Raw genomic sequence first — 25,722 nt, forward strand, 5'->3', positions numbered from 1 at the left:
GCGGCACAGAGTGCCGCGCTACGAGCAGACCGTAGCAGACCTACAAGCTCGTAGCTTATAGATCTGCTATTTTTTCAATAGCTAAAGTATAACATAATGCTTGGTTAAAACACCAAAAGGGGTTCCCGTCCAGAATGGGTTAAGGGGTGGGCGATGTGGTGATAAATATCGTCGAGACGATACAATGTCTCCACGATATATATATATATATATATATATATATATATATATATATATATGCCTTTTCAGAGACATCGTACATATCGTGATACAGTGAATGCACAGTCTACGTGATTTGTTCTATATCTTAATTTATGCTTCTGTAGAATGACAGTTTCGTTCGCCAAAAATAGGTATTTTTGCTCTAAATGTTCTCTTTCTCCTTTTTGTTTTAGTTTCTGTTACCCTGTTTCTGTTTGTACCCTTAAGTAACTTGAAAAATAACCATAAAAAGTGCATGAAAAGAATATCGTGATAATATCATATGACATGATACTGCTTGAAAACACATATGTGACTAAATTTGACTGAGGGACTGCCATTGGATTTTTTTGAATTTTCGTTTTTTCATGTCATATGAAAGCAGGGAATCATAGCTTCAAATTGACATATTGGTTGTTCAGTTTGGCCCACCAGTTTTGGAGATATGGCTCATAGAGTTATGTCTTGCAGAGAAACAGCGAGTTGAGAAAACAGGCTTGAAAGGTTCACTTCTGTGGTCTCTAACATTACACCTAGCTACAAGTTTGGGCATTTATTTCATATTTACATGTCGATTTCATCTCCGACACTTATTTCAGACATGCTCTAGTATGTGAAGAGTCTGCCTGTGCTATAAACTCATTTTTAAAAAAATGAGTTGGAATTTGCGCGATGGCAGTCTCTCAGTCAAATCTGGTCACATATGGTGATAATAATAATAGTTTTCCGTATTGCCCACCCCTATAGCCCAGATATGGATCTGTCTGAGAAGCAATCAAAGATGCGGAGCCAGCGAGCTCAGTCCTCTTCAGATGAATGGGAAGACACAGCCAGAGGGAGCATAGCCATGCAGCACCATGCTGACAGGGAAGGAAAGATCTCTCTCTCTCTCTCTGGTCCAAAACCTGGTACCCAAACAGCTCCTCCAGACTCAAATACCCAACATGCTGTGACAAGCATCAAGCTCATTACGGGCTGCAGACATCTACTCTTAATAGATATAGCCGCAAAGCACAAAGCCTTATTTTACGCTTCATCGCACGACCCCCAACGGAAATAGTTGTGGGACAAAATGTACTTCGTTGTCCTACAATGAGTAGCGGAAACAGACAATCTAGGGAAAAGCATCTCGTGTTCCATTTTAGATTTACCTTGCGTCGGCTATTCAAAAATAGCAGATATGCAAGCCCACACAGCTTGTACGTCTGCTATATTGTGGAATATGTTTTTGAAACATCTTAAGGACCACTTCCCCATTTTCAGCTTATCTTCATATCATTGGTCCTCATTAATGCTCATGACAAAATGGTAACAATGTCTTTTTCTACTTGGTCTGAGTCTCATAGGAGAGCGGTGTGTGGGATCTACAAGTGACATCAACGTTTGATAGTTTTTCTTTTCAAACAAGATTTGTATTAACGTGAGAACAATGGCTTCTAATATAGCATGCTGGCTTTCCAGGAATAGAAAGCATGCCGTTTCTATTAGCTTGGATTCCCCCATTGATGATGTCACTGGTAGCCCGGGTTTCTGAAATGTCCACAGCCCTCCTATGAGACACAGGCAAAAACAAACAACAAAAAAAGGTACCATATTCTAATGAGTATTAGTGAGGACCAGTTATATGAAGATAGGTCCTTCGTCGTCCTTTAAAAGAACTGCTGGTTTAGAACACTGGTTCTCAAAGTGGGGTTCGGGGACCCCCAGGGGTCCTTGAGGGAGTTCCAGGGGGTCCCCAGATAAATTATAGTTTGGACCCTTATGGGACTGTAGCTCTGAGAGTGTACAAATTTTGTCAGAGTCTCAGAGTTAAATTAACAGTGATTTTACAATACATAAATTGGGGGTCCCAGAGATAGAAATGCCATCAAATGGGGGTCCGTAGCCTATTGCATGTCAAACTGGGGGTCCTTGAAATCAAACTGGTTGAAAATCGCTGCTAGAGCCGTAAAAATCTTCTCTTATGGGGCATATGTTTTCAAATGGGGGTCGGCGGGCTAACTAGTGTCAATTTGCGTGAAAAGGTTTGAGAACCACTTGTTTAGAAGGCATGTGTGGAATGGGCCTCAGTTCTTAAAGGTATTCTAATAACTAGCATTCAACTCGTATAAGGGTGAAGCAAGCAGAGGGACGTTAAAGGCTCATTCATAGTCTGGATTTTCGGTGGTGAGGTGACCACCGCTCCGGTGGTGAGGTGACCACCGCTCCGGTGGTGAGGTGACCACCGCTCCGGTGGTGAGGTGACCACCGCTCCGGTGGGGAGGTGACCACCGCTCCGGTGGTGAGGTGACCACAGCTCCAGTGGTGAGCTGACCACCGGAGCTGAAATAACGTTGAGCGGTGGTGAGTAAAACAGAGAGAAGGGCTTGGGGGCGGTGGCGGTGGTTTGCTCTTCACCGCGGCTCAGTGACGTCATGTTGTAGTTCGGTGGTCACCTGCACCACCGAAAAATCCAGACTATGAATAACGCTTAGGCGCTACCAGGGTGACTGGACGGCATACTGTACCTGGTGGCGAAACAGGCTTATCCCCCGCCTGCTCCTCCTCCTCCTCCTCCTCCTTCTGTGTCAACGGAGGTACGCACGACGACCCCGTTTTAAGAGTCGCGGCAAGAAAGCACACAAAACCAAAAAAGTATCACCAACCAACCAACGAACCAACCAACCAACGCTGGCATTTAATTATGTCAATAATTACAAAAGAGACAGTGTTTTACAAAAAACAAACAAACACAAAAATAAAAAGCTACTGCATGGAGAAAGTTCCACAGGTTCCATTTGAAAATACAGCGGCAGCAGGAACATAAAATGAAAGGCTCGAGGTCAGGAAATTGTGCGGTACAAGCAGGCACCAACAACACCTCCACCTCCACCGCCTCCACCTCCACCACCGCCTCCTCCACCTCCACCACCGCCTCCTCCTCCTCCACCACCACCACCTCCACCACCCGTTTAGGAGCTGAGCAGCTACTGCATGGAATCGGTTACAGTACCTTCGCCTCAGAATCACTCTTCCTGGTTCTCTTCATGATCTCCTCGATTCTCTGGAAAATACAACAGCCACAATTAACAACATTTTGACCTGAGATCAGATTCTAAAAATGTCTTCTACACCCTGACAGTTTTCTGAAAAAGCTATGTTTCTATGTCAGCGGTTCTTCGATTTTTCAAAAATAGCAGACCTACAAGCTCGTAGCGCGCCACTCGGTGGCGCGCTATGAGCTTGTAGATCTGCTATTTTTCAATAGCTAAAGCATAGCATAATGCTAACACCAAAAGGGGTTCCCGCCCAAAATGGGTTAACAAAATGTTTTTTTTTTTAAATTATTCTCTAAAGTCATCCATATGTATTTATATTCTTGAGTCGAATTATTTATTATTTATAACAACTTACAACAATTTAAAAATAAATGTCTGTCTGCCAATATTCGCTCTGTTTTAGAACAGTGGTTTACAACCTTTTTCATCTCAAGGTCCATTATTTATTCACCATTTGAGCCACGGACCACCATTTGATGACATTTAGCCTCGCAGACCCCAAACTTTGAATATTTTGTTGTCGTTGGATAAGATTTTATGTTGGTACCATTATAGGCGAATGTTGGTACCATTAGAGGCTAATGTTGGTACCATTAGATTAGGAGATAACGAGATTGACGTTGATCAAAATAACAATTCTTCTACATTCCCTATATTGTGTAGACTTCTTGTAAATCAACTAATGCAGATGTGTAACAATAATTCAACTCTTGCGAGCGTAACATGAAACCTCATTTTACACTCTCCAGAGTTAAAGATCTAATAAGGGTCCATTTGGTTACCAACTCTTCATCCTTTATCTGGGGGACCACCTGGAACCTCCTCAAAGACCACTGGTGGTCCCCGACTCCCCGGACCACAGGTTTAGAAACACACCTTCTTTCTTAGTTGTCTCTCCTCTTCCTCCTGAAGCATCTGGATCTCTCTGTCCTGGCGTTGACGCTCTTCTTTCTGTTTGTGGGTTTGACAACAGAGCACCGAAGTCTGACGTCAATATCGGTATAGAGGGCGCAAATCCACGGGTTCATGTACTTGCAATGTAATCCCCATAGGGGGGGATTTTAGATCGCCTCATATAAGAACTGTATTTGAAAAATAAACATGTCATCCTGGCCGTTTCACTCATATGGATATGAAGAATCAACTGACTGAGAGAAAACGCCAATGTTACTGCTACTGAATTAGTTACATTTTCGCTAGAAACAGACTGTATCATATATGACTGACTGACTGTCGCAAACGATACAGAGACACCTCCCTGACAAAAACGCAGAGACAGCTTGTTTATTTTTTACGCTTATATGAGACGATTTTAAGATGAGCCCCATGTTATTCTCCATGGAGAAATTACTTCTGTGAACCAGGGGATGAGCGTGTGACGCCAGGACTGTGGCGCTCTATGGCAATATAATAATGATACACAAGCTCGTTAATGTAAACAGATCAATCATAAATCATCAGAACTGTGCACTTTGCCTTACCGTCTGTCAAGTGAAGAGCAAAACATGCACACGAATCAAAGTTTCAAAAGACTACAAAAGGTTCTCACATTTCATTTGTAGGGTCAATACAACTGCAGTGATGGAGAAAATACCCACGTTTTAAGTAAAAGTAAAGTCAAGTCAAGTAAAAGTCCGGAATTTGAAAATTACACATACATACACGTACAAAATAATTGGCATACAAATGTATTTAAAGTACCAAAGGTACAGTAGTAAGTACTCATTGTGCAGAATGTCCCATTTCACAAGTTTTGTTGTACAAATTGTATAACAAATCTTTTGAAAGTACATGCACGCGCACACACACACACACACACACACACACACACACACACACACACACACACACACACACACACACACACACACACACACACACACACACACACACACACACACACACACACACACACACAGTGAGCTTGTAGATCGGCTATTTTCAAATGAATAGGATTGAAGTGGTTTTGTAATGATAGTAATCAAAATCTACAAAGTAACTAACTAACTAAAGTTTTCAAATAATTGTAGTGGAGTAAAAAGTACAATATTTGCCTCTGAGGTGTAGTGGAGCATAGAAGTAAAAGTACTGAAAACTGGAAATACCTAAAAAATGTACTACGTACAGTACTTAAGTAAATGTACTTGGTTACTTTGCACCACTGTACAAATGGCTTTTTATTTTTGCATAGATGCGTGTATTTGTCTTTAAATGTTCTGATGAATTGAAAATGGAGGACCCTGATGGAAACAAGTCTTAGTGCTTTTTTTCTGGTTTTTATCCTCGTAGCAGATTTTCTATTGACCTGTACCTTCCTTGAACTGTGTACCCATTCTGCAAACTGTGAATACATTTTTCAATCAATCAATCAATCAATCAATCAATCAATCAATCAAGACAGGGCCTGCATGGTCTCTGACCTCCTTGTCCACGTGGGTCTGTAGCTCCTTCTCCTGCGCCTCCTTGTCTCGTCTCTCCTCCTCCTCCTTGTGTCTGCTGAGCTCCTCCCGTGTCCTCCTGGCCTCCTCGGCCTTCCTGCGCGCCTCCTTCTCCTCGTCCTGGCGCCGTTGCTCCGCCGCCAGCTGCTTCTGGAGCCACTCTCCTCTCAGCCTGGTGGTGGCAGCAGAGAGACGTGCTCCTCGTTAAATGACACTCACACACACACTGCTTCTGGAGCCACTCTCCTCTCAGCCTGGTGGTGGCAGCAGAGAGACGTGCTCCTCGTTAAATTACACTCACTCACACCTGGAGCCACTCTCCTCTCAGCCTGGTGGTGGCAGCAGAGAGACGTGCTCCTCGTTAAATTACACTCACACACACTTGGAGCCACTCTCCTCTCAGCCTGGTGGTGGCAGCAGAGAGACGTGCTCCTCGTTAAATTACACTCACTCACACCTGGAGCCAATCTCCTCTCAGCCTGGTGGTGGCAGCAGAGAGACGTGCTCCTCGTTAAATTACACTCACTCACACCTGGAGCCACTCTCCTCTCAGCCTGGTGGTGGCAGCAGAGAGACGTGCGCCTCGTTAAATTACACTCACTCACACCTGGAGCCACTCTCCTCTCAGCCTGGTGGTGGCAGCAGAGAGACGTGCTCCTCGTTAAATGACACTCACACACACACTGCTTCTGGAGCCACTCTCCTCTCAGCCTGGTGGTGGCAGCAGAGAGACGTGCTCCTCGTTAAATTACACTCACTCACACCTGGAGCCACTCTCCTCTCAGCCTGGTGGTGGCAGCAGAGAGACGTGCTCCTCGTTAAATTACACTCACTCACACATGGAGCCACTCTCCTCTCAGCCTGGTGGTGGCAGCAGAGAGACGTGCTCCTCGTTAAATTACACTCACTCACACCTGGAGCCACTCTCCTCTCAGCCTGGTGGTGGCAGCAGAGAGACGTGCTCCTCGTTAAATTACACTCACACACACACACACTGCTTCTGGAGCCACTCTCCTCTCAGCCTGGTGGTGGCAGCAGAGAGACGTGCTCCTCGTTAAATTACACTCACACACACTTGGAGCCACTCTCCTCTCAGCCTGGTGGTGGCAGCAGAGAGACGTGCTCCTCGTTAAATTACACTCACTCACACCTGGAGCCACTCTCCTCTCAGCCTGGTGGTGGCAGCAGAGAGACGTGCTCCTCGTTAAATTACACTCACTCACACCTGGAGCCACTCTCCTCTCAGCCTGGTGGTGGCAGCAGAGAGACGTGCTACTCGTTAAATTACACTCACACACACTGTTTTCTCGGCTACATTGAAAATGAGGGCCTGCCCCTGAACTGTACTCCTGAGTTGAAATGATGATGACACGTGTTGTACACAGGCACCGCCAGGATTAATTAAAGAATGATTACTAGTATATGCCAGGATACACAACCTCCCATCCCCCCCCCGTCCCCCCCCGTCCCCCCCCCCTGTCCCCCCGTTCAACCCTTATTTTGAAGATCCAAAACGCCGCGACCAGAACCGGATGTTTTTTGTATAATTTTGCAACCCAGTTTTTTCACCCAGTGTCAATTATCTAATGTAATCCTGGGTGCTACACTTCCTCTGCCAACCTGGGGGGGGGCAGCGGACTGACCTCATGCTTCCTTCTATGCATGAGGAGTCCAAGCTGCTTCTTTTCACCTGACAGGGGGGGGAGTTTCCCCGGCAGGACGTAGCGCGTGGAAGGAACACGTTATTCCAACCAGTTCCTTTCCCCTCCATCGGGCGCCCCGGCTGACCAGGGGGAGGTAGTTTAGAGACCAGGATTACTGCAACCAGAAACGGATGTTGACGGAATGGCAGACGTACACCGGACAGAGACAGCAGCAGAGAGCTCTTGGACTCAGAGCAGCAGTCGTACCCAGACAGACAGCAGAGAGCTCTAGGACTCAGAGCAGCAGTCGTACCCAGACAGACAGCAGAGAGCTCTAGGACTCAGAGCAGCAGTCGTACCCAGACAGCAGCAGAGAGCTTTATAGGGACTCAGAGCAGCAGTCGTACCCAGACAGCAGCAGAGAGCTTTATAGGGACTCAGAGCAGCAGTCGTACCCAGACAGACAGCAGAGAGCTCTAGGACTAAGAGCAGCAGTCGTACCCAGACAGACAGCAGAGAGCTCTAGGACTAAGAGCAGCAGTCGTACCCAGACAGCAGCAGAGAGCTCTAGGACTAAGAGCAGCAGTCGTACCCAGACAGACAGCAGAGAGCTCTAGGACTCAGAGCAGCAGTCGTACCCAGACAGACAGCAGAGAGCTCTATAAGACTCAGAGCAGCAGTCGTACCCAGACAGCAGCAGAGAGCTTTATAGGGACTCAGAGCAGCAGTCGTACCCAGACAGCAGCAGAGAGCTTTATAGGGACTCAGAGCAGCAGTCGTACCAGCAGTGGTGAGCGCACCTCATGGTCGTGCTCTGCTTGTGCACAAGTAGGCCATGCATACTTGTGTGCAAGGTGCAAGTTCTATCAGCTGGGAGCTCTGATGGAGCTCTGATGGAGCTCTGATGGAGCTCTGATGGAGCTCTGATGGAACTCTGATGGAGCTCTGATGGAGCTCTGATGGAGCTCTGATGGCAGCATGTTTCTGTGAGCCCTCTCCTCACCGTTCCTCCTCCTTCCTCCTCGCCTCTTCCTCACAGCGTCTCTTCTCCTCCTGTTCTTTCTGCACGCGGGCCTGACGCCGCCGCTCCGCTAGGATCCGCGACGCCTCCTCGGCGCTGGTCGTACCGGCAGCCTGCTTCCCTGCTGGGGCAGGGGACAGCTCTGACACCAAGGAAGGAAGGAGGGAGGGAAGGAGGGAGGGAGGGAGGGAATGAAGGATGGGAGGAGGGAGGGAGGGAGGGAGGGAGGGAGGGATGGGAGGAGGGAGGGAGGGAGGGAAGGAAGGATGGGAGGAGGGAGGGAGGGAGGAATGGGAGGAGGGAGGGAGGGAGGGAGGGAGGGATGGGGGGAGGGAGGGAGGGAGGGATGGGAGGAGGGAGGGAGGGAGGGAGGGAGAGAGAGAGAGAGAGAGAGAGAGAGAGAGAGAGAGAGAGAGAGAGAAACAAACAAACAAACAAACAAACAGACAAACAAAGGACAGACAGAAAAAGTACACTGTCATTTTCCAAGATTACATATCGTTGCTGTGAGGCAGAAACCACTTCTCCATATTATTTTAACCTTTTGTGTTTTTTCATAAAACTCATACAGTACTACTACTACTACATCATACTACAGCGTCACACAAAAGTATCAAAAGTAGCAGATCCACAAGCTCAAAACGTGCTCAAAACGTGCAGTCGCATTTCGAGCTTGTCAATCTGCTACTTTTGAATTTGAATCCTGAAAAGTAAACACCGAGTAGAGACGATATCGAGTCATTTGTAACATCTTTTGAAGCCCCAAACAGCCGTTTTATTGTAAGACAACGACGGCACTTTTTATTCACCTTTTCTGTTGTCTGCATCCGGATCATTCTCGTCACATTTTGGGGCCTTCTTCTCGCGGGTGTCCGTCCCGGACGTCATACCGTCACGACCTTCGCCCGCGACGTCCTTTTGGTCAGCGGAGTCCTTCTTCGTCGATGGCTCGCCCTTGACGCTCTGATCACAGCTTTCAGTCTTGGGCGCTCTTCTTTTCGGGGTCTCGGGGGTTTTCTCGGCTTGCGACGCGGCATCGGGGCTGTTGACGCTACGTCTCTTCCTCACAGGTGTCCCGCTCCTCGAGTCACCGTCACCGTGTCTGTCCGCCCGCCTCTCGGCGAGTGTCTTCTTTTCGTTGGTCGGTGACATGGGATGGTGTCTTACAGGAGAGGCCAGCAGGTGGTGCTGGTGGTGCACAGCACTGGGAGAGTGAGCACGCATCTTGGACGTCCGCCTGCAACAAGAGAGAGACATTTTTGACTTCCGGGTCTTTCTGTGTGGAGTTTGCATGTTCTCCCCGTGTCCCCTAGGGTAGGTACCCTCACATGTTCTCCCCGTGTCCCCTAGGGTAGGTACCCTCACATGTTCTCCCCGTGTCCCCTAGGGTAGTTACCCTCACATGTTCTCCCCGTGTCCCCTAGGGTAGGTACCCTCACATGTTCTCCCCGTGTCCCTTAGGGTAGGTACCCTCACATGTTCTCCCCGTGTCCCCTAGGGTAGATACCCTCACATGTTCTCCCCGTGTCCCCTAGGGTAGGTACCCTCACAAAAAAACATGCAGTAATCCTAGTCTCTATACTGCCTTCCCCTGGTCAGCCGGTGCACCTGATGGAGGGGAAAAGAACTGGTTGGAATAACGTGTTCCTTCCAAAATGCTACGTCCGGCCAGGGAAACTCCCCACTGTCAGGTGAAAAGAAGCGGCTTGGACTCCTCATGCATTGAAGGAAGCATGAGGTCAGCCCGTTGCTCTCCCCGGGTTGGCAGAGGGAGTGTAGCGCCCAGGATTACATTATTGACACTGGGTGAAAAAGAAATGGGTTACAAAAATTGTGGGCAAAAAATGTGTACCGTATATAAAAAAATCACACCCGTGTGAACTGAGTGGTGCAGTGACGTCACACACTAACCATAACAACCATGCTCACATGTACGTGGGGCCACGTACAGGTACACGGGTACAGACACGGGTACAGACAAAGCTGGTTATTGGAGTGGTTTGCACCACTCAAAAAGAAATGATTGACTTCGGTCGGTTCTGTTCATTTAAGGCATTAAAACTGGGAAAGCTTCTGTGTCATTTTAGTTACGTATATAGCAAATTGGTATTGCTATTCAAAAATAGCAGATATTCAAACTCATAGCATGCGCTTGTAGATCTGCTATTTTTGAAAGTTGCGCAGATTTGTGCAAACTTGAACATTTCTAACTCAAATCTTTGCTTCTGGGGGAACACAATAGTTTGACATGCGGGGTCGGTGGCCAAATGCATATCATTTTGGCGGGTCCTTGACATTAAGGTTTGAGCACGTTTTAATGTTAGGGTGTCCCATCTAATGAAATAAAGACGCGAGGGCTCTTCCACTTGGGGGTGGAAGGGGATGTGAGGTGCTTGGGGCCCATAGCGGGGGACTCACTTGGGGGTGGAAGGGGATGTGAGGTGCTTGGGGCCCATGGCGGGGGACTCACTTGGGGTGGAAGGGGATGTGAGGTGCTTGGGGCCCATGGCGGGGGACTCACTTGGGGTGGAAGGGGATGTGAGGTGCTTGGGGCCCATAGCGGGGGACTCACTTGGGGGTGGAAGGGGATGTGAGGTGCTTGGGGCCCATAGCGGGGGACTCACTTGGGGGTGGAAGGGGATGTGAGGTGCTTGGGGCCCATAGCGGGGGACTCACTTGGGGGTGGAAGGGGATGTGAGGTGCTTGGGGCCCATAGCGGGGGACTCACTTGGGGGTGGAAGGGGATGTGAGGTGCTTGGGGCCCATAGCGGGGGACTCACTTGGGCGTGGAAGGGGATGTGAGGTGCTCGGGGGCCCATGGCGGGGGACTCACTTGGGGGTGGAAGGGGATGTGAGGTGCTCGGGGGCCCATGGCGGGGGACTCACTTGGGGGTGGAAGGGGATGTGAGGTGCTTGGGGCCCATGGCGGGGGACTCACTTGGGCGTGGAAGGGGATGTGAGGTGCTCGGGGGCCCATGGCGGGGGACTCACTTGGGGGTGGAAGGGGATGTGAGGTGCTCGGGGGCCCATGGCGGGGGACTCACTTGGGGGTGGAAGGGGATGTGAGGTGCTCGGGGGCCCATGGCGGGGGACTCACTTGGGGGTGGAAGGGGATGTGAGGTGCTCGGGGGCCCATGGCGGGGGACTCACTTGGGCGTGGAAGGGGATGTGAGGTGCTTGGGGCCCATGGCGGGGGACTCACTTGGGGGTGGAAGGGGATGTGAGGTGCTCGGGGGCCCATGGCGGGGGACTCACTTGGGGGTGGAAGGGGATGTGAGGTGCTCGGGGGCCCATGGCGGGGGACTCACTTGGGCGTGGAAGGGGATGTGAAGTGCTTGGGGCCCATGGCGGGGGACTCTGCTCGTCTGACGGGAGAGCCAAATGCTGGCGACGCAGTCCTCCTCTCTCTCCTCAGACGCTCCTTCTGAAAGACCCCAATGTAGGCATTTAGCAGATGCTCTTAATCCAGAGCCAAGGAATAAGAACAACACATGGTAATACATCAAGATACACATAGAAACAGTCATCAATAATCATACGCAAGCCAAGAACCTAGCATCAGTCTAAGAGTAGCATATCTGTACAGTGGAACTGTGAGTATAGAGTGCTACTGTATGTCTACAATTCTAAATGACGTTAAGTTGAGCCTTTTCCATACGCCTATGAGGTCGCCGAGGCTATGGGGCGAGTGCTACGGGCTAAGGTGGCGCAAATCTTTGAATATATATTCTTTCAGAGCGTTTTTGAACAACATATTTTCAGATGGGGGGGTCGGCGGCCAAATGCAGATTATTTTTTGGGGTCCTCTTGACATGAAAATGTTTGAGAACGACTGACATAGAAACATAGGGTTTTTCAGAAAACTGTCAGGATTCAGAAGGCATTCATTTGTAGAATCGTACTCGGGTCTAAATGGGTTAAATGCATGCACAACACACACACACACACACACACACACACACACACACACACACACACACACACACACACACACACACACACACACACACACACACACACACACACACACACACACACACACACACACACACACACACACACACACACACACACACACACACACACACACACACACACAGTATAATTACAAATCCAGTACCAGCATGATGACACACGTGTGTCATTAAACCTTCACAGAGATCTCATCTATTCTAAATCCTTGTGGAAGAGTCGTGGCCTTTGCGTAACGAGACATCTGTGTGACGATGCCCTCGTGTTAATCCCAGTGCAACACACTTACTAACTCCAGTGCATGCAGTGCATCCAATAATACCCACACACCAAGCTGTCTGCGTGATCACTGGCCATAAATAGCACAACGGCTGCACTGCAACAAACACACAAAAAATCACTTCCGTCACTCAGAACTATGCAGTGTGTCGCTGCCTCAGATCCTCTGCATCTGCAAATGCAGGGATTGGATTTGCTTAGGGGGCAATACTGTACGAGTATAACCTTAACTCTGATTTCTACTACTCTACTGAGTCTGACAAGAGTATTCATTTTGGACTAAGTCTTTGACTGCATACTGTTTTTACATTTATGCATAATAAATCTATTCAATCAATCAATGGTCATTGACTTTTAACACAATCTGTGCCAGGAACGTTTGGTTACGTTTTAAGCAGCCCACTGTCCTTTCTCTCCTGCCAGAACTAACAGGAAGCTCTCTCTGCCTTGTGTGTTCTTGGGGGACAGCAGGCACTGAGAGGTCTCTAGGACTATGGTTTTGCCTCCTGCCTAGTGTCCTCTTACGTCTCACCAGACTGTTCGTCTGTGCGGTGTGCATGTGTCCGTCCTTGTCCACACTTGGCCTTACTCTGGTGTATTTGAGTCAAGGTGAGCCTTCTCTGCGTCTGTGTCACTGTCGTGGAATCTGTTCTATCGAGTCTCTCTTCCTCCCCTCTCCTCTCTGGAGACCCTGAGGGTATTGATCATGTGTAGTGTACGTTCTGTAGCTTGCGTGGTGCCCTCTTGCGAGTGCTGCAACAGAGGTTGCTGACCCCTGTTGCCCTGCCAGACTTTCCTGGAGGTCAGCAGTCTCTCCAGCGTCACCGACCTTCCCTCGGTTGCCATCCAGATCTTCCTGGAGGTCACTGGTTGCCCAGGGAGTTCAGTTTGTAAATTACATCAAAGATGCAATTATAATCCATTTCTAATGGATGCCGTGGCCTGGAAGAGTAGCTCATCATCGGGTGAACAGGTCACACTGCGGTCACACGTATACGCGTTGTGTGCTTGTAGATCGATGGGGTATTATTATAGATGGCTCAAGTAGCTAAGAAGTTGTCCCTCCTGGGTCAAAAGATAAAACCCTGAGTGCAGGAGTGTGTTTACGGGTCTGGGGCGGTGCTGGCCTTGCTGGGCTCTGACCTTGGGTGTGTAGGGGGTGGTGCTGGGGTCTGACCTTGGGTGTGTAGGGGGTGGTGCTGGGGTCTGACCTTGGGTGTGTAGGGGGTGGTGCTGGGCTCTGACCTTGGGTGTGTAGGGGGTGGTGCTGGGCTCTGACCTTGGGTGTGTAGGGGGTGGTGCTGGGGTCTGACCTTGGGTGTGTAGGGGGTGGTGCTGGTGTCTGACCTTGGGTGTGTAGGGGGTGGTGCTGGGGTCTGACCTTGGGTGTGTAGGGGGTGGTGCTGGGTCTGACCTTGGGTGTGTAGGGGGTGGTGCTGGGGTCTGACCTTGGGTGTGTAGGGGGTGGTGCTGGGGTCTGACCTTGGGTGTGTAGGGGGTGGTGCTGGGTCTGACCTTGGGTGTGTAGGGGGTGGTGCTGGGGTCTGACCTTGGGTGTGTTGGGGGTGGTGCTGGGTCTGACCTTGGGTGTGTAGGGGGTGGTGCTGGGTCTGACCTTGGGTGTGTAGGGGGTGGTGCTGGGGTCTGACCTTGGGTGTGTAGGGGGTGGTGCTGGGTCTGACCTTGGGTGTGTAGGGGGTGGTGCTGGGGTCTGACCTTGGGTGTGTTGGGGGTGGTGCTGGGCTCTGACCTTGGGTGTGTAGGGGGTGGTGCTGGGGTCTGACCTTGGGTGTGAAGGGGGTGGTGCTGGGGTCTGACCTTGGGTGTGTAGGGGGTGGTGCTGGTGTCTGACCTTGGGTGTGTAGGGGGTGGTGCTGGTGTCTGACCTTGGGTGTGAAGGGGGTGGTGCTGGTGTCTGACCTTGGGTGTGTAGGGGGTGGTGCTGGTGTCTGACCTTGGGTGTGAAGGGGGTGGTGCTGGTGTCTGACCTTGGGTGTGTTGGGGTGGTGCTGGGCTCTGACCTTGGGTGTGTAGGGGGTGGTGCTGGGGTCTGACCTTGGGTGTGAAGGGGGTGGTGCTGGGGTCTGACCTTGGGTGTGTAGGGGGTGGTGCTGGTGTCTGACCTTGGGTGTGTTGGGGTGGTGCTGGGGTCTGACCTTGGGTGTGTTGGGGTGGTGCTGGGGTCTGACCTTGGGTGTGTTGGGGGTGGTGCTGGTGTCTGACCTTGGGTGTGTAGGGGGTGGTGCTGGGCTCTGACCTTGGGTGTGTAGGGGGTGGTGCTGGGGTCTGACCTTGGGTGTGTAGGGGGTGGTGCTGGGGTCTGACCTTGGGTGTGTAGGGGATGGTGCTGGGCTCTGACCTTGGGTGTGTAGGGGGTGGTGCTGGGGTCTGACCTTGGGTGTGTTGGGGTGGTGCTGGGGTCTGACCTTGGGTGTGTTGGGGGTGGTGCTGGGGTCTGACCTTGGGTGTGAAGGGGGTGGTGCTGGGCTCTGACCTTGGGTGTGTAGGGGGTGGTGCTGGGGTCTGACCTTGGGTGTGTTGGGGTGGTGCTGGGGTCTGACCTTGGGTGTGAAGGGGATGGTGCTGGGGTCTGACCTTGGGTGTGTTGGGGTGGTGCTGGGGTCTGACCTTGGGTGTGTAGGGGGTGGTGCTGGGGTCTGACCTTGGGTGTGTTGGGGTGGTGCTGGGCTCTGACCTTGGGTGTGAAGGGGGTGGTGCTGGGCTCTGACCTTGGGTGTGAAGGGGGTGGTGCTGGGGTCTGACCTTGGGTGTGTAGGGGGTGGTGCTGGGGTCTGACCTTGGGTGTGTAGGGGATGGTGCTGGGCTCTGACCTTGGGTGTGAAGGGGGTGGTGCTGGGGTCTGACCTTGGGTGTGTAGGGGGTGGTGCTGGGGTCTGACCTTGGGTGTGTAGGGGGTGGTGCTGGGCTCTGACCTTGGGTGTGTAGGGGGTGGTGCTGGTGTCTGACCTTGGGTGTGTTGGGGTGGTGCTGGGCTCTGACCTTGGGTGTGTAGGGGGTGGTGCTGGTGTCTGACCTTGGGTGTGTTGGGGTGGTGCTGGGGTCTGACCTTGGGTGTGTTGGGGGTGGACTGGGAGCCTCCCTGAAGGCCTATTCTGTTGTGGTCGGCTGGGTGCAGGCTGCCGCGGAACGGTGACCTGTGAGGGCTGCAGGGGGCTGTGAGGGCACAGACAAACACACACACACACACACACACATCATGCACGGCACGTCAACCAATCAAGTGACGGACGCACACAAACAGTGAGTGTACAATTAACAGAAGACACACCGAGAGAGACAGAGAAAAAGACAGACACAAAAAGAAAGACAGAAAGAGTGAGAGAGAGAAGAAGACTGCAGAGAAACAGAGACATACATTATTAAGCCATTGACAGAGAGCGAGAGAGACACACAGAGAGAGAGAGAGAGAGAGAGAGAGAGAGAGAGAGAGAGAGAGAGAGAGAGAGAGAGAGAGAGAGACAGAGACAGAGATAGAATACAATACTAGCCAAGGAGCATGCCTGTATGTGCTGTTTGTCACTGTAGCCAGGAGAATATTGGCTGAATATTTTGAGGCGAATAACAATATTTTGTGTTATAGGCCGGACGGACTCTGGGCATCGCAGGAATATATAATCATATTGTACCGCATAGCGTCAGACTCATTAGGTTAGCAATAAAAATACAAATAAACACAAACAGGAGGGAAAAAAACACCGTCGTTAATTTAGCTCGGATCAAATTCTCCTGATGTTCTTTCAAATCGATGAGCAAGCGTAAAAAAATAAAAAAGGGGTAAATGCTGGCGTGGTCCAGGAAAAGACTGCGTTGCGTATTGATTTCTTCAATAAACACACACAGTGCAAATCACGGCCAATGGCACTAGTTGTCTGACAAGCAGAGGCTGTCAGCATTTAAACACTTTATACATCGCTGTCCGGCGACTATAGTGAAAATAGCCGATCTACAAGCTCGCAACGTGTCGCACCGCGACACGTTGTGAGCTTGTAGATTGGCTATTTTTTGCAATTCTCCGGGGGTGCAGTGCAGTGAGCACAGCTGCCGGGTATCAACCTTAATTCACCACACAGCTGCCGGGTATCAACCTTAATTCACCACACAGCTGCCGGGTATCAACCTTAATTCACCACACAGCTGCCGGGTATCAACCTTAATTCACCACACAGCTGCCGGGTATCAACCTTAATTCACCACACAGCTGCCGGGTATCAACCTTAATTCACCACACAGCCGCCGCGTATCAACCTTAATTCACCACACAGCTGCCGGGTATCAACCTTAATTCACCACACAGCTGCCGGGTATCAACCTTAATTCACCACACAGCTGCCGGGTATCAACCTTAATTCACCACACAGCTGCCGGGTATCAACCTTAATTCACCACACAGCTGCCGGGTATCAACCTTAATTCACCACACAGCTGCCGGGTATCAACCTTAATTCACCACACAGCTGCCGGGTATCAACCTTAATTCACCACACAGCCGCCGCGTATCAACCTTAATTCACCACACAGCTGCCGGGTATCAACCTTAATTCACCACACAGCTGCCGGGTATCAACCTTAATTCACCACACAGCTGCCGGGTATCAACCTTAATTCACCACACAGCTGCCGGGTATCAACCTTAATTCACCACACAGCCGCCGCGTATCAACTATGCCTAATTCACCACATAAAGGCATCCGTTTTCTCCTTTCACAAAACGAACACGGACAACGTATACAGAGCTCACGTTGATACACACACACACACACACACACACACACAGACACAGAGAAGCCCCGCAGTGGCGTGCACAGATAGACACTAGGGGGTGCTAGAGCACCCCCTGCCCTTTTGGCAATGTGCCCTTTTGAAAAAAAAAAGAAAAAAAAAAAAACTTTTCTTCTTTTTTCTTCTTCTTTTTTTTTGATTTTTCAAAAATAGCAGACCTACAAGTTCATAGCGCGCCACTCGGTGGCGCGCTATGAGCTTGTAGATCTGCTATTTTTCAATAGCTAAAGCATAACATAATGCTAACACCAAAAGGGGTTCCCGCCCAAAATAGATTAAGGCAACCGGCCGGTTCCACGCGCTGCACAAGGTGCCCTTTTTTAACTTGAGCACCTGCCCCTCTAAATGTCTGTGCACGCCACTGAAGCCCCGTACATACATACCCACCCACAACGACATCGAACACAGTGAATACAGCACTAATCGCCACAATTAAATAACACCTGCTGTGCGATTGAAGAAGTGCGGGCATGCTGCCTCCGTGCATACGTCGATGTGTAGTCACGTTAACGGTGATGTTGAACGTGAATGCCATGTCATTCCATCATGTTGTGAGGAAATGTTCACAGATGAAAAACACATGCTTTGTGCGGTGTGACATATGGCAGCTCGACATTTTAAAGAACCCATGGCATCCAAAAATCAAGGTTTCAGTTTTGTTTTTTTACCCCTTATTTTTTGTAATTCACTCAATATGACAAAAAAAGTATAAAATATGACAAAATATGATGTTTTAAGGCCATGTCATAGTAGGCCCTCCAAGTGAAAAAGTATTCTGTAGAACACGGTTAGCTAAATGCTAAAACTAAATTGCTATACTGCTTAACACTCAGAGATACACAACACACACACAAACTGTGCACATGTACTACACACAGATATACTGCACACACACACACACACACACACTGACACATTTGCACACGAGAACGTCACATTTTCTAACACCAAACAGCTTGTTCGTTCCACACACAATTAACTTTCTCTTTTATTTCCAGAAGATACAGCCATGGTAGGAGTCCCCCTTTGTTATTTTTTTTTACTGTACCACAGAGAACTATATTTCTGCACTTTGAACCCAAGAGGAAATGTCTGGAACAAGAAACAATATGCAGCATTTGCAACGTTGCAAAGAATGACAAGTATAGTGGTTGAGACATGCAGAGTTTTGTGTTAAGATCTAGATTCTAGATTTTTTTTTGTTCTAGATTCTAGAACAACAAAAAAAGAAGTATATGTCTGTTCCCAGTGACGTGCAGAGAGTGGTTATAGGGAGGCAGGGGGCTGGAATCCCGTAAGAGGGCACTTTTGGACAAAAATTGCGAAAAAAATATCAGATCTACAAGCTCACAACGCGTCGCAGTGAGCTTGTAGAACAGCTATTTCCTGGGCGCAACCCAGCACTCTTTAGCTATATAGTGGAGATGCGGTGTGTAACGACATGGATTTCTAAACACGCTTGTTCGACGCCAAAATGCTGTGTTCAAGTTCAAGAGACTGAAAATGCTGCCTTCCGGTATTATATATGGCATGGAAAGGAGTATAGGGGGCATGTGCATTTCCAGTAAATGCTGCTGTCTATAAAATTTGATGTCTATGTAAAATTGTAAAATGTGTAAAATATGTAAAATTTGATGTCTATGTGTGCATAGACATCAAAGGGGGCTGACAGTACGTCCTCCACAAACAAACCGTCTCTGCATCCGTCTTCAGGACAGACAACGGAATAAATAAGACTAAAGAGACCCTCTACGATGGCTGTGACCATTCATGGAAAACATGGCGTATTAATTAGCCTCATGGCTTTCAGCTGAGCATCCACTCAGCCCCATCCAAAGGCAACACATCTTGGTTATACAGCCAGCCGATCAGAGATCTCTGCCTATATACCCATTATGGTCTGGTGGTGACATCTAAATTAACCCATTTTGGGGCGGGAACCCCCTTTTGGGTGTTTTAAACATTATGTTATAATTTAGCTATTGGAAAAAAAGCAGATCTACAAGCTCGTAGCGCGCCACTCGGTGGCGCGCTACGAGCTTGTAGGTCTGCTTTTTTTGGAAAAATCGTGAAAATATTTATTTCAGAAAACTGGAGGATTTAGAAGATTTTTTCTTTTTAAAATTTCGAGGTCAGGCCTGAATGGGTTAAACTACAAACGGGTCAAAATAATGATTCAAAAGGAGTTAAAAAAAAGAAAAAAGAACGGCATGGCAGAACAAAGACTTTAAGGGTGGTCCCTCATATTTATTATTATTATTATTATTGTTATTACTGTTGTTAGAGATATATTCCCCATATCTTCATTGACACCTTATAGTCTCAAGCTTCAGGTTCTTTTATAGGAAGGCCACCCGACAAGCCCTTCTGGGTATTTCGGCCTTTCCGGCAACATCATGTTTTGATTTAGATTTCTGTTCCTTTCCGTATAAAAGTATTTTTTTTTTCTTTTCCATTTTGTTTTTTATCATGTGAAAATGTACAGAACGTGGCAAATAAACTAAAACTAAACACATTATGACCTTGTTATGATTTGTTTTCAAAGCAGTGGCCGTATAGTAGGCTCGTTTCTCTCTGCTGTTCTAGCCCATACCGTTGAATGTATAGATGTCACCACCACACGCAAGACTAAAACTAAAAAGGCAAAAACAAAGAAACAAAAACAAAAACAAGACATATAATCCCGGGACAAAATGACACGGGAGGATTGAGAGATGTGGTAGTAGAGAGGGGTAGATGGATGGGGGCGGGTGGATACGAGAGGGGTGGTGGGCGGGTGTTGAGGGGCACAACTTTACCAGATTCGCTGGAAGCAGGAAGGGGGCGGGCAATGCCATGGGGGAAGGCGGAGGCAGCGGAGAAGGAGGAGAAAGGGGGCGGGGCATTCTCACTGTCACCTACGCAGCCAGACCAGCAGAGGGCAGCAGGGCGGGGGGGGGGGGGGGGGGGGGAGCAGAGCAGAGACATCAGAGGATTAAGCGCAAATACACAATCCTTTCTCAGCAGTGCTTAATTTCAGCCGGAGCTTGGCGGAGCTCAGCTCCGGTACCTGTCACTTGAGCTCCCCTACCTGTAGAGGCAGCTCCGGTAGCTGTAGAGGGCGCTCCGCCACCCCAAATGCACATTAAAATATACAATACGTCTCTATTATTATTTTAGTTTCATTCTCAAGTCAACTAGGCTTCTTCCTCGTCATAGTTACTTCTATTTCCAGTACGATTCCAAAATAAACCTTGGCTTGAATGATCGCATTGCAAGTACAAACAAAAAAACACTCTTATTTTGAAATGTTTGCCCGTTTTGAGAGGAAATAGGTGGCTATGGAACCCCGGCGCCTCACTGTTGACGGTGTCGGATGCGTAAATAAAAAACAACTCTGGTCTCGACTTTTGCAATTTGCATCTGTTGTCGCTCGTTGCATATGGAATATGGAACTTTCATACTTTTATGGAGCAATAGATTAACTCAGGCTACTTGGAGTTTAGCCTTGGGGACAACATGCGTTTTGTTTTCAATACAACATGCCATGGTGAGTTCTTATGAACAGAACTGACTGCATTGCCAAATCTCACACCCGGCTTTACAACATGGCTCGATCAGAATCGAATATCATAACGCTTGCTTTGGTGGACCCGAAATAAAAAAAAGACTAGTACAGAATTAAGTAGTAGTAGCATTATTGAGTTGTCATCGGATGAGGAGGCGGAGGTGGTCGGAGGAGGAGGAGGCGGAGGAGGAACTTGGATAAGGACAACAACATGCATGCAGTTATACTGTATTTTATACAGTATCTGATATAACGTTGAGCCGCTGTGCCAACTGAACTGCAAATGCCTACTGTAGTTGTGTGTTGTGAGCCGGCGGGCCCCTGTGTAAACTGCTGCTGCAAATGTTATTGATTGACTGATTGGAAATTGTATTCAGTTTGTAGAAGTTGTATGAAATACTTGCCATTAATATAGTGGTTGCAACTGTATTAATTGATTGCCCGAGTCCCATGGTGGGAGTTCTGCTCTGGTTTTGGTCAATATTATGTAGTTCCGGTCATTTTGTGGGGGGCACTGGGGCCACGCAGTAAAAGTAAATGAATCCACAAAACGAACGTAGTTTGTATTGTTGACCTATTTCTAAAATATTAGTGCGACTTTCGTTCAACTTTGACCCCTCTATCACATGGAACTATTTTTTGGGCGTAGTGATATGGACACAAAAAACATAGTTCTGTGTGATAGAGGGGTAAAAAAAGAGGGATAAAAAAAGTGCGTGCACGTGTGCGTCCACGCGCGCGTGCACATGCACGCACCCGAGCTCCGGCACCTAAGAATTTAGAAATTAAGCACTGCCCCCAAGCCTTCTGATTGGTCCCTGACTGACTAACCAGCAGGTTCTTTCTGCCTTGTTCAGGCCCTGGTTCCGCCTTGTTTATGTTGAATTGACTAAAAGATCATTTTTTGGAAAAAAACTAAAAACAAACATGATATGCCCTGCAGTCACCTTGCTGCACCTGTGATGTTCCTTTTTACTGACACCAAGTTTAAAATAACTAATTGAGTGCACAGAATATTGTAGTGGCAGTTTTAGAATGCCAATTCTACTATTCAATAAGAACTATAATTGTATTCCATTCAGTCAAATAGGATGGACTATCACAAATACGCATTCGGACTGACCGACAGCTGTCACCTGACAGCTGTCACTATTGCCTCTACCTACTTGGGTGTGTTCTCAAATTAGTTGTTTCCTGCTTGCCTCCAACTATCTCCCATTTAGAGCAGTCTTCCTGTCAATCTAACAGCTGACTTGACTCCTCCATACTGTCAGCAAAGGTATACTTATTTGTGTGTCACCCTTATCTTTAGCGCAGATCCTTATATGAACATTTTGTATAGCATCTCTGTTATCCCATTTAGAGTAGGTTCCTGTCTGTCAGCAAACACCATGAACAACACCATGAACGGAGATGTTGTAACACCACCTGTTATTATCTGTCCATGTCCTGTTGTATTTGAATAAAACACCTGTCACTGACTGTCAATTTGGGGGTGTGTGGTTGGGAAATAAAAGGGGGTTGTATGGCATTGATGGGGAGGGGCGGTGGGAGAGTGCTGTTGGACTGTTAAACCATTCTGCTGTACTGAGATGATGGGAACGATGAATAAAGAACGAATTGACGATATGCCGGACTCCTTGTGAAGTTGCCTTCGCCTCTGCTGATCACCAATGATGGGACCTCATAATTTCCTTAACAAATGGCGCTGTGAGCAGGGTATTTGGATCAGCGTTGGCCAGACGGGTCATTAACAAATGACGCTATGTGAGCAGGGTATTTGGATCAGCGTTGGCCAGACGGGTCATTAACAAAGGACGCAGTGACGCAGGGCCGATATTTCGTCTTCACCATAGATGAGTACTTGGGAAAAAAAAAACCCGACGATTTTAAAGATGGGGGCAAGGCAGAGCCGAAAGAAACTTCGACAAGAAATGAGCGACGCACAGCAAAGGGAGGCGATTCTTCAACTCCAACTGGAGGACCAGAAAAAGCTAATCGACCAGGCAGTATCACGTGTGACACTCCTGGAACAAGAACTTCAAACTGCGGCGTTACTACTACACGCCAACACAACCAACCACCCGGACCAAGCCAACTACGCCGAAACAACCATTCCTGTCAACGATGAAGATGATAGCTACTACAACGACCAAGGAAGGGACACACAACTCCAAGTGTCCCTACCAAACAACAACGATTATGCCGACCGCAACCACAACAGAGACCAGCCAGAACCAGACTTTCAAATGACCAAACACAGAGGAAAAGAAATGACCAATCAACTGAGCGGCTTCCAGCTAGACCACATCAGCAAGCCTACCCCAAGACCAAGACAACACCCACCGCCGTGGGAAGCCTGGCGTAACCAGCCTGGCAACCCAGGACCATACCACAGCCGACCAGTGAGAGGACAAGTACAAACCCGAGCCAGGGTTGATGCTGTACTCCAGGAAAGGAAGGACAGAAGAAGACGGCAACTAAACCACGCACGCCACATGGGAGAGGATGAAGCCAGCGCAGCCAACACCATTCCTGTCAACGACTTGTGCTATTACTGCGGCCAGACAGGTCATATGAAACGTTGGTGTCCACTGAACCATGCGGCTGTATTACGGCGCACAGCAACGACGGGCCAGCAAATCAATTTTGGCTAAAGAAAACAAACTACGACAGGGTAAATACAATTGAAAATAACTAGATCTTTAGTTTGTAATTGGTAAATACAATTGAGAATAACTAGATCTTTAGTTTGTAATTTACCCTATGTGATTTAATCTATTTAGTCTTACATGTGCAAGTAGTGAACTACAAGAGTTTTGATAAACTACTAAAAATCTAATCTAAATTTTAATCTAACTAGACTCCAATCTAAAATTTGTAAAAGTATAGGCAAGAACAACAATGTTAGAAAATCCTAAAATAGGATGATAAGATATTGGAATTCATTTCCACGCACATATACTGTACTAAAAGGACTCCTCATTGAACAACCCGTGCCCAAAATGGCAAGAGGGGGAGGGGTCATTGGTACAGCCTATGTGTGGGTTAGTTAAAAGGAATACATTTATAGTTTTGCAAATAAATTAACATGGATCTAAGTAATTATTCAAATCGTGAGTGTTTCAAGGTGTTAAAATCAATAGTGTGAAATCAATCATTTATGAGGGTTTAACAAGGTTAAACGTCTAATATTATTTTATCTCCTGTCAATTCTGGTATTTACTAGGTAGCACTAGGCCTTTAGTATAGAAAACAGAGAGAAAGGATTTATTTTCGGGGTGAGATCTGCAAAAAATCGAATCTAGTGAGCTTACGAAAGTTAAATAGTTCCTTTCTCTTCAAGGTTGAACGTCCTTTATCAGTATAGTAATACATGATATAAAGCAGTTTCGGGTTGAACGTCCCTTATCAGAAAGTCACTGGTATAAATATGAAATATTCTTTGGTTGAACGCTAACTTAAGTAATATAATACAGAAAATGTTGAACGAATGGAGATAATATTAAGACAAAGAGACCTCACCTTGGTCACATCAGTAACAGTTTAATTTGAATTAATTCGATATTGGAAAAAAAACAAATGTCTGATTGACAGCCTTCCTTTCTCTCTCTTTCTCTGTCCAGCTGGCAGAATGGGGGGGGGGAGGAAAGGTATTTGTGCGTTTGTGTGTAACTGAGTTAAAAGTAGCAGAGAGCCTAAAATACAGGACGTGGTCATTATCAGTCTATTTATTTATTTATTTTCGGGTGTGAAAAACAGCCTGAGAGGGGACTAACAGTGGCCATAGTTTTGTTCAATGGAGAATATCCTAATGTTAAAGTTTTACCAGGTTAAAGTTTTAAAGTATTACATTATTTTAATTGTTGAGTGTTTAAATTCTATCCTAATATAATCCATTTCAATTATTTTAATTTGAGTTAAATCATTTCAGTTCATTTGGTTCTTAAACTAACTATTATAGGTATTTTGTAGTGTGGAATTACAAAGTTAAAAAATAGTATAGGGAAAGAAAAAAATATATAAATAGCAGATCTACAAGCTCTAATATCTTCTTAAATTTCTTCCTAAATTTAACTAGATGTGTTTACTATCTTCTAATTTAACTATAGATGTGTTTTTCTTGATTCTAGATGTGTCCAGTAATTTTTAAATTTCTTAATAGCGAAACCTTCTTTATCTGACCACTGTCATCAAACATGAATCTAGCCATACAGTTTTAATCATCAATATTTGTCATTCTAAAAATCTCCTGGGCCATGTAAATTAATAAGGTATCAATTTTCATATATAAAGCGGTGGATTGTAGTGGCAGTTTTAGAATGCCAATTCTACTATTCAATAAGAACTATAATTGTATTCCATTCAGTCAAATAGGATGGACTATCACAAATACGCATTCGGACTGACCGACAGCTGTCACCTGACAGCTGTCACTATTGCCTCTACCTACTTGGGTGTGTTCTCAAATTAGTTGTTTCCTGCTTGCCTCCAACTATCTCCCATTTAGAGCAGTCTTCCTGTCAATCTAACAGCTGACTTGACTCCTCCATACTGTCAGCAAAGGTATACTTATTTGTGTGTCACCCTTATCTTTAGCGCAGATCCTTATATGAACATTTTGTATAGCATCTCTGTTATCCCATTTAGAGTAGGTTCCTGTCTGTCAGCAAACACCATGAACAACACCATGAACGGAGATGTTGTAACACCACCTGTTATTATCTGTCCATGTCCTGTTGTATTTGAATAAAACACCTGTCACTGACTGTCAATTTGGGGG

The 25,722-nt window shown here is 47.4% G+C and overlaps 1 protein-coding gene across 1 annotated transcript in view; it reads right to left on the bottom strand.

The window, feature by feature from the left end:
- Nucleotides 1-25,722, bottom strand: part of map7d2a (MAP7 domain containing 2a) — a gene marked incomplete at its 3' end in the record, with an annotated part of 77,739 nt that overhangs the window by 6,433 nt on the left and 45,584 nt on the right. Inside the window, exons 7-14 of the mRNA XM_079507965.1 lie at nucleotides 20,191-20,289; nucleotides 15,660-15,766; nucleotides 11,650-11,765; nucleotides 9,151-9,578; nucleotides 8,324-8,483; nucleotides 5,660-5,849; nucleotides 4,116-4,190; nucleotides 3,189-3,244 (exon numbers count right to left, since the gene is read on the bottom strand). Coding sequence (XP_079364091.1) covers nucleotides 3,189-3,244; nucleotides 4,116-4,190; nucleotides 5,660-5,849; nucleotides 8,324-8,483; nucleotides 9,151-9,578; nucleotides 11,650-11,765; nucleotides 15,660-15,766; nucleotides 20,191-20,289 — 1,231 coding nt within the window. The remainder of the gene's footprint in view (nucleotides 1-3,188; nucleotides 3,245-4,115; nucleotides 4,191-5,659; nucleotides 5,850-8,323; nucleotides 8,484-9,150; nucleotides 9,579-11,649; nucleotides 11,766-15,659; nucleotides 15,767-20,190; nucleotides 20,290-25,722) is intronic.

The sequence above is a fragment of the Electrona antarctica genome (assembly GCF_951216825.1).
Source record: "Electrona antarctica genome assembly, chromosome: 8".
Classification (NCBI taxonomy): domain Eukaryota; kingdom Metazoa; phylum Chordata; class Actinopteri; order Myctophiformes; family Myctophidae; genus Electrona; species Electrona antarctica.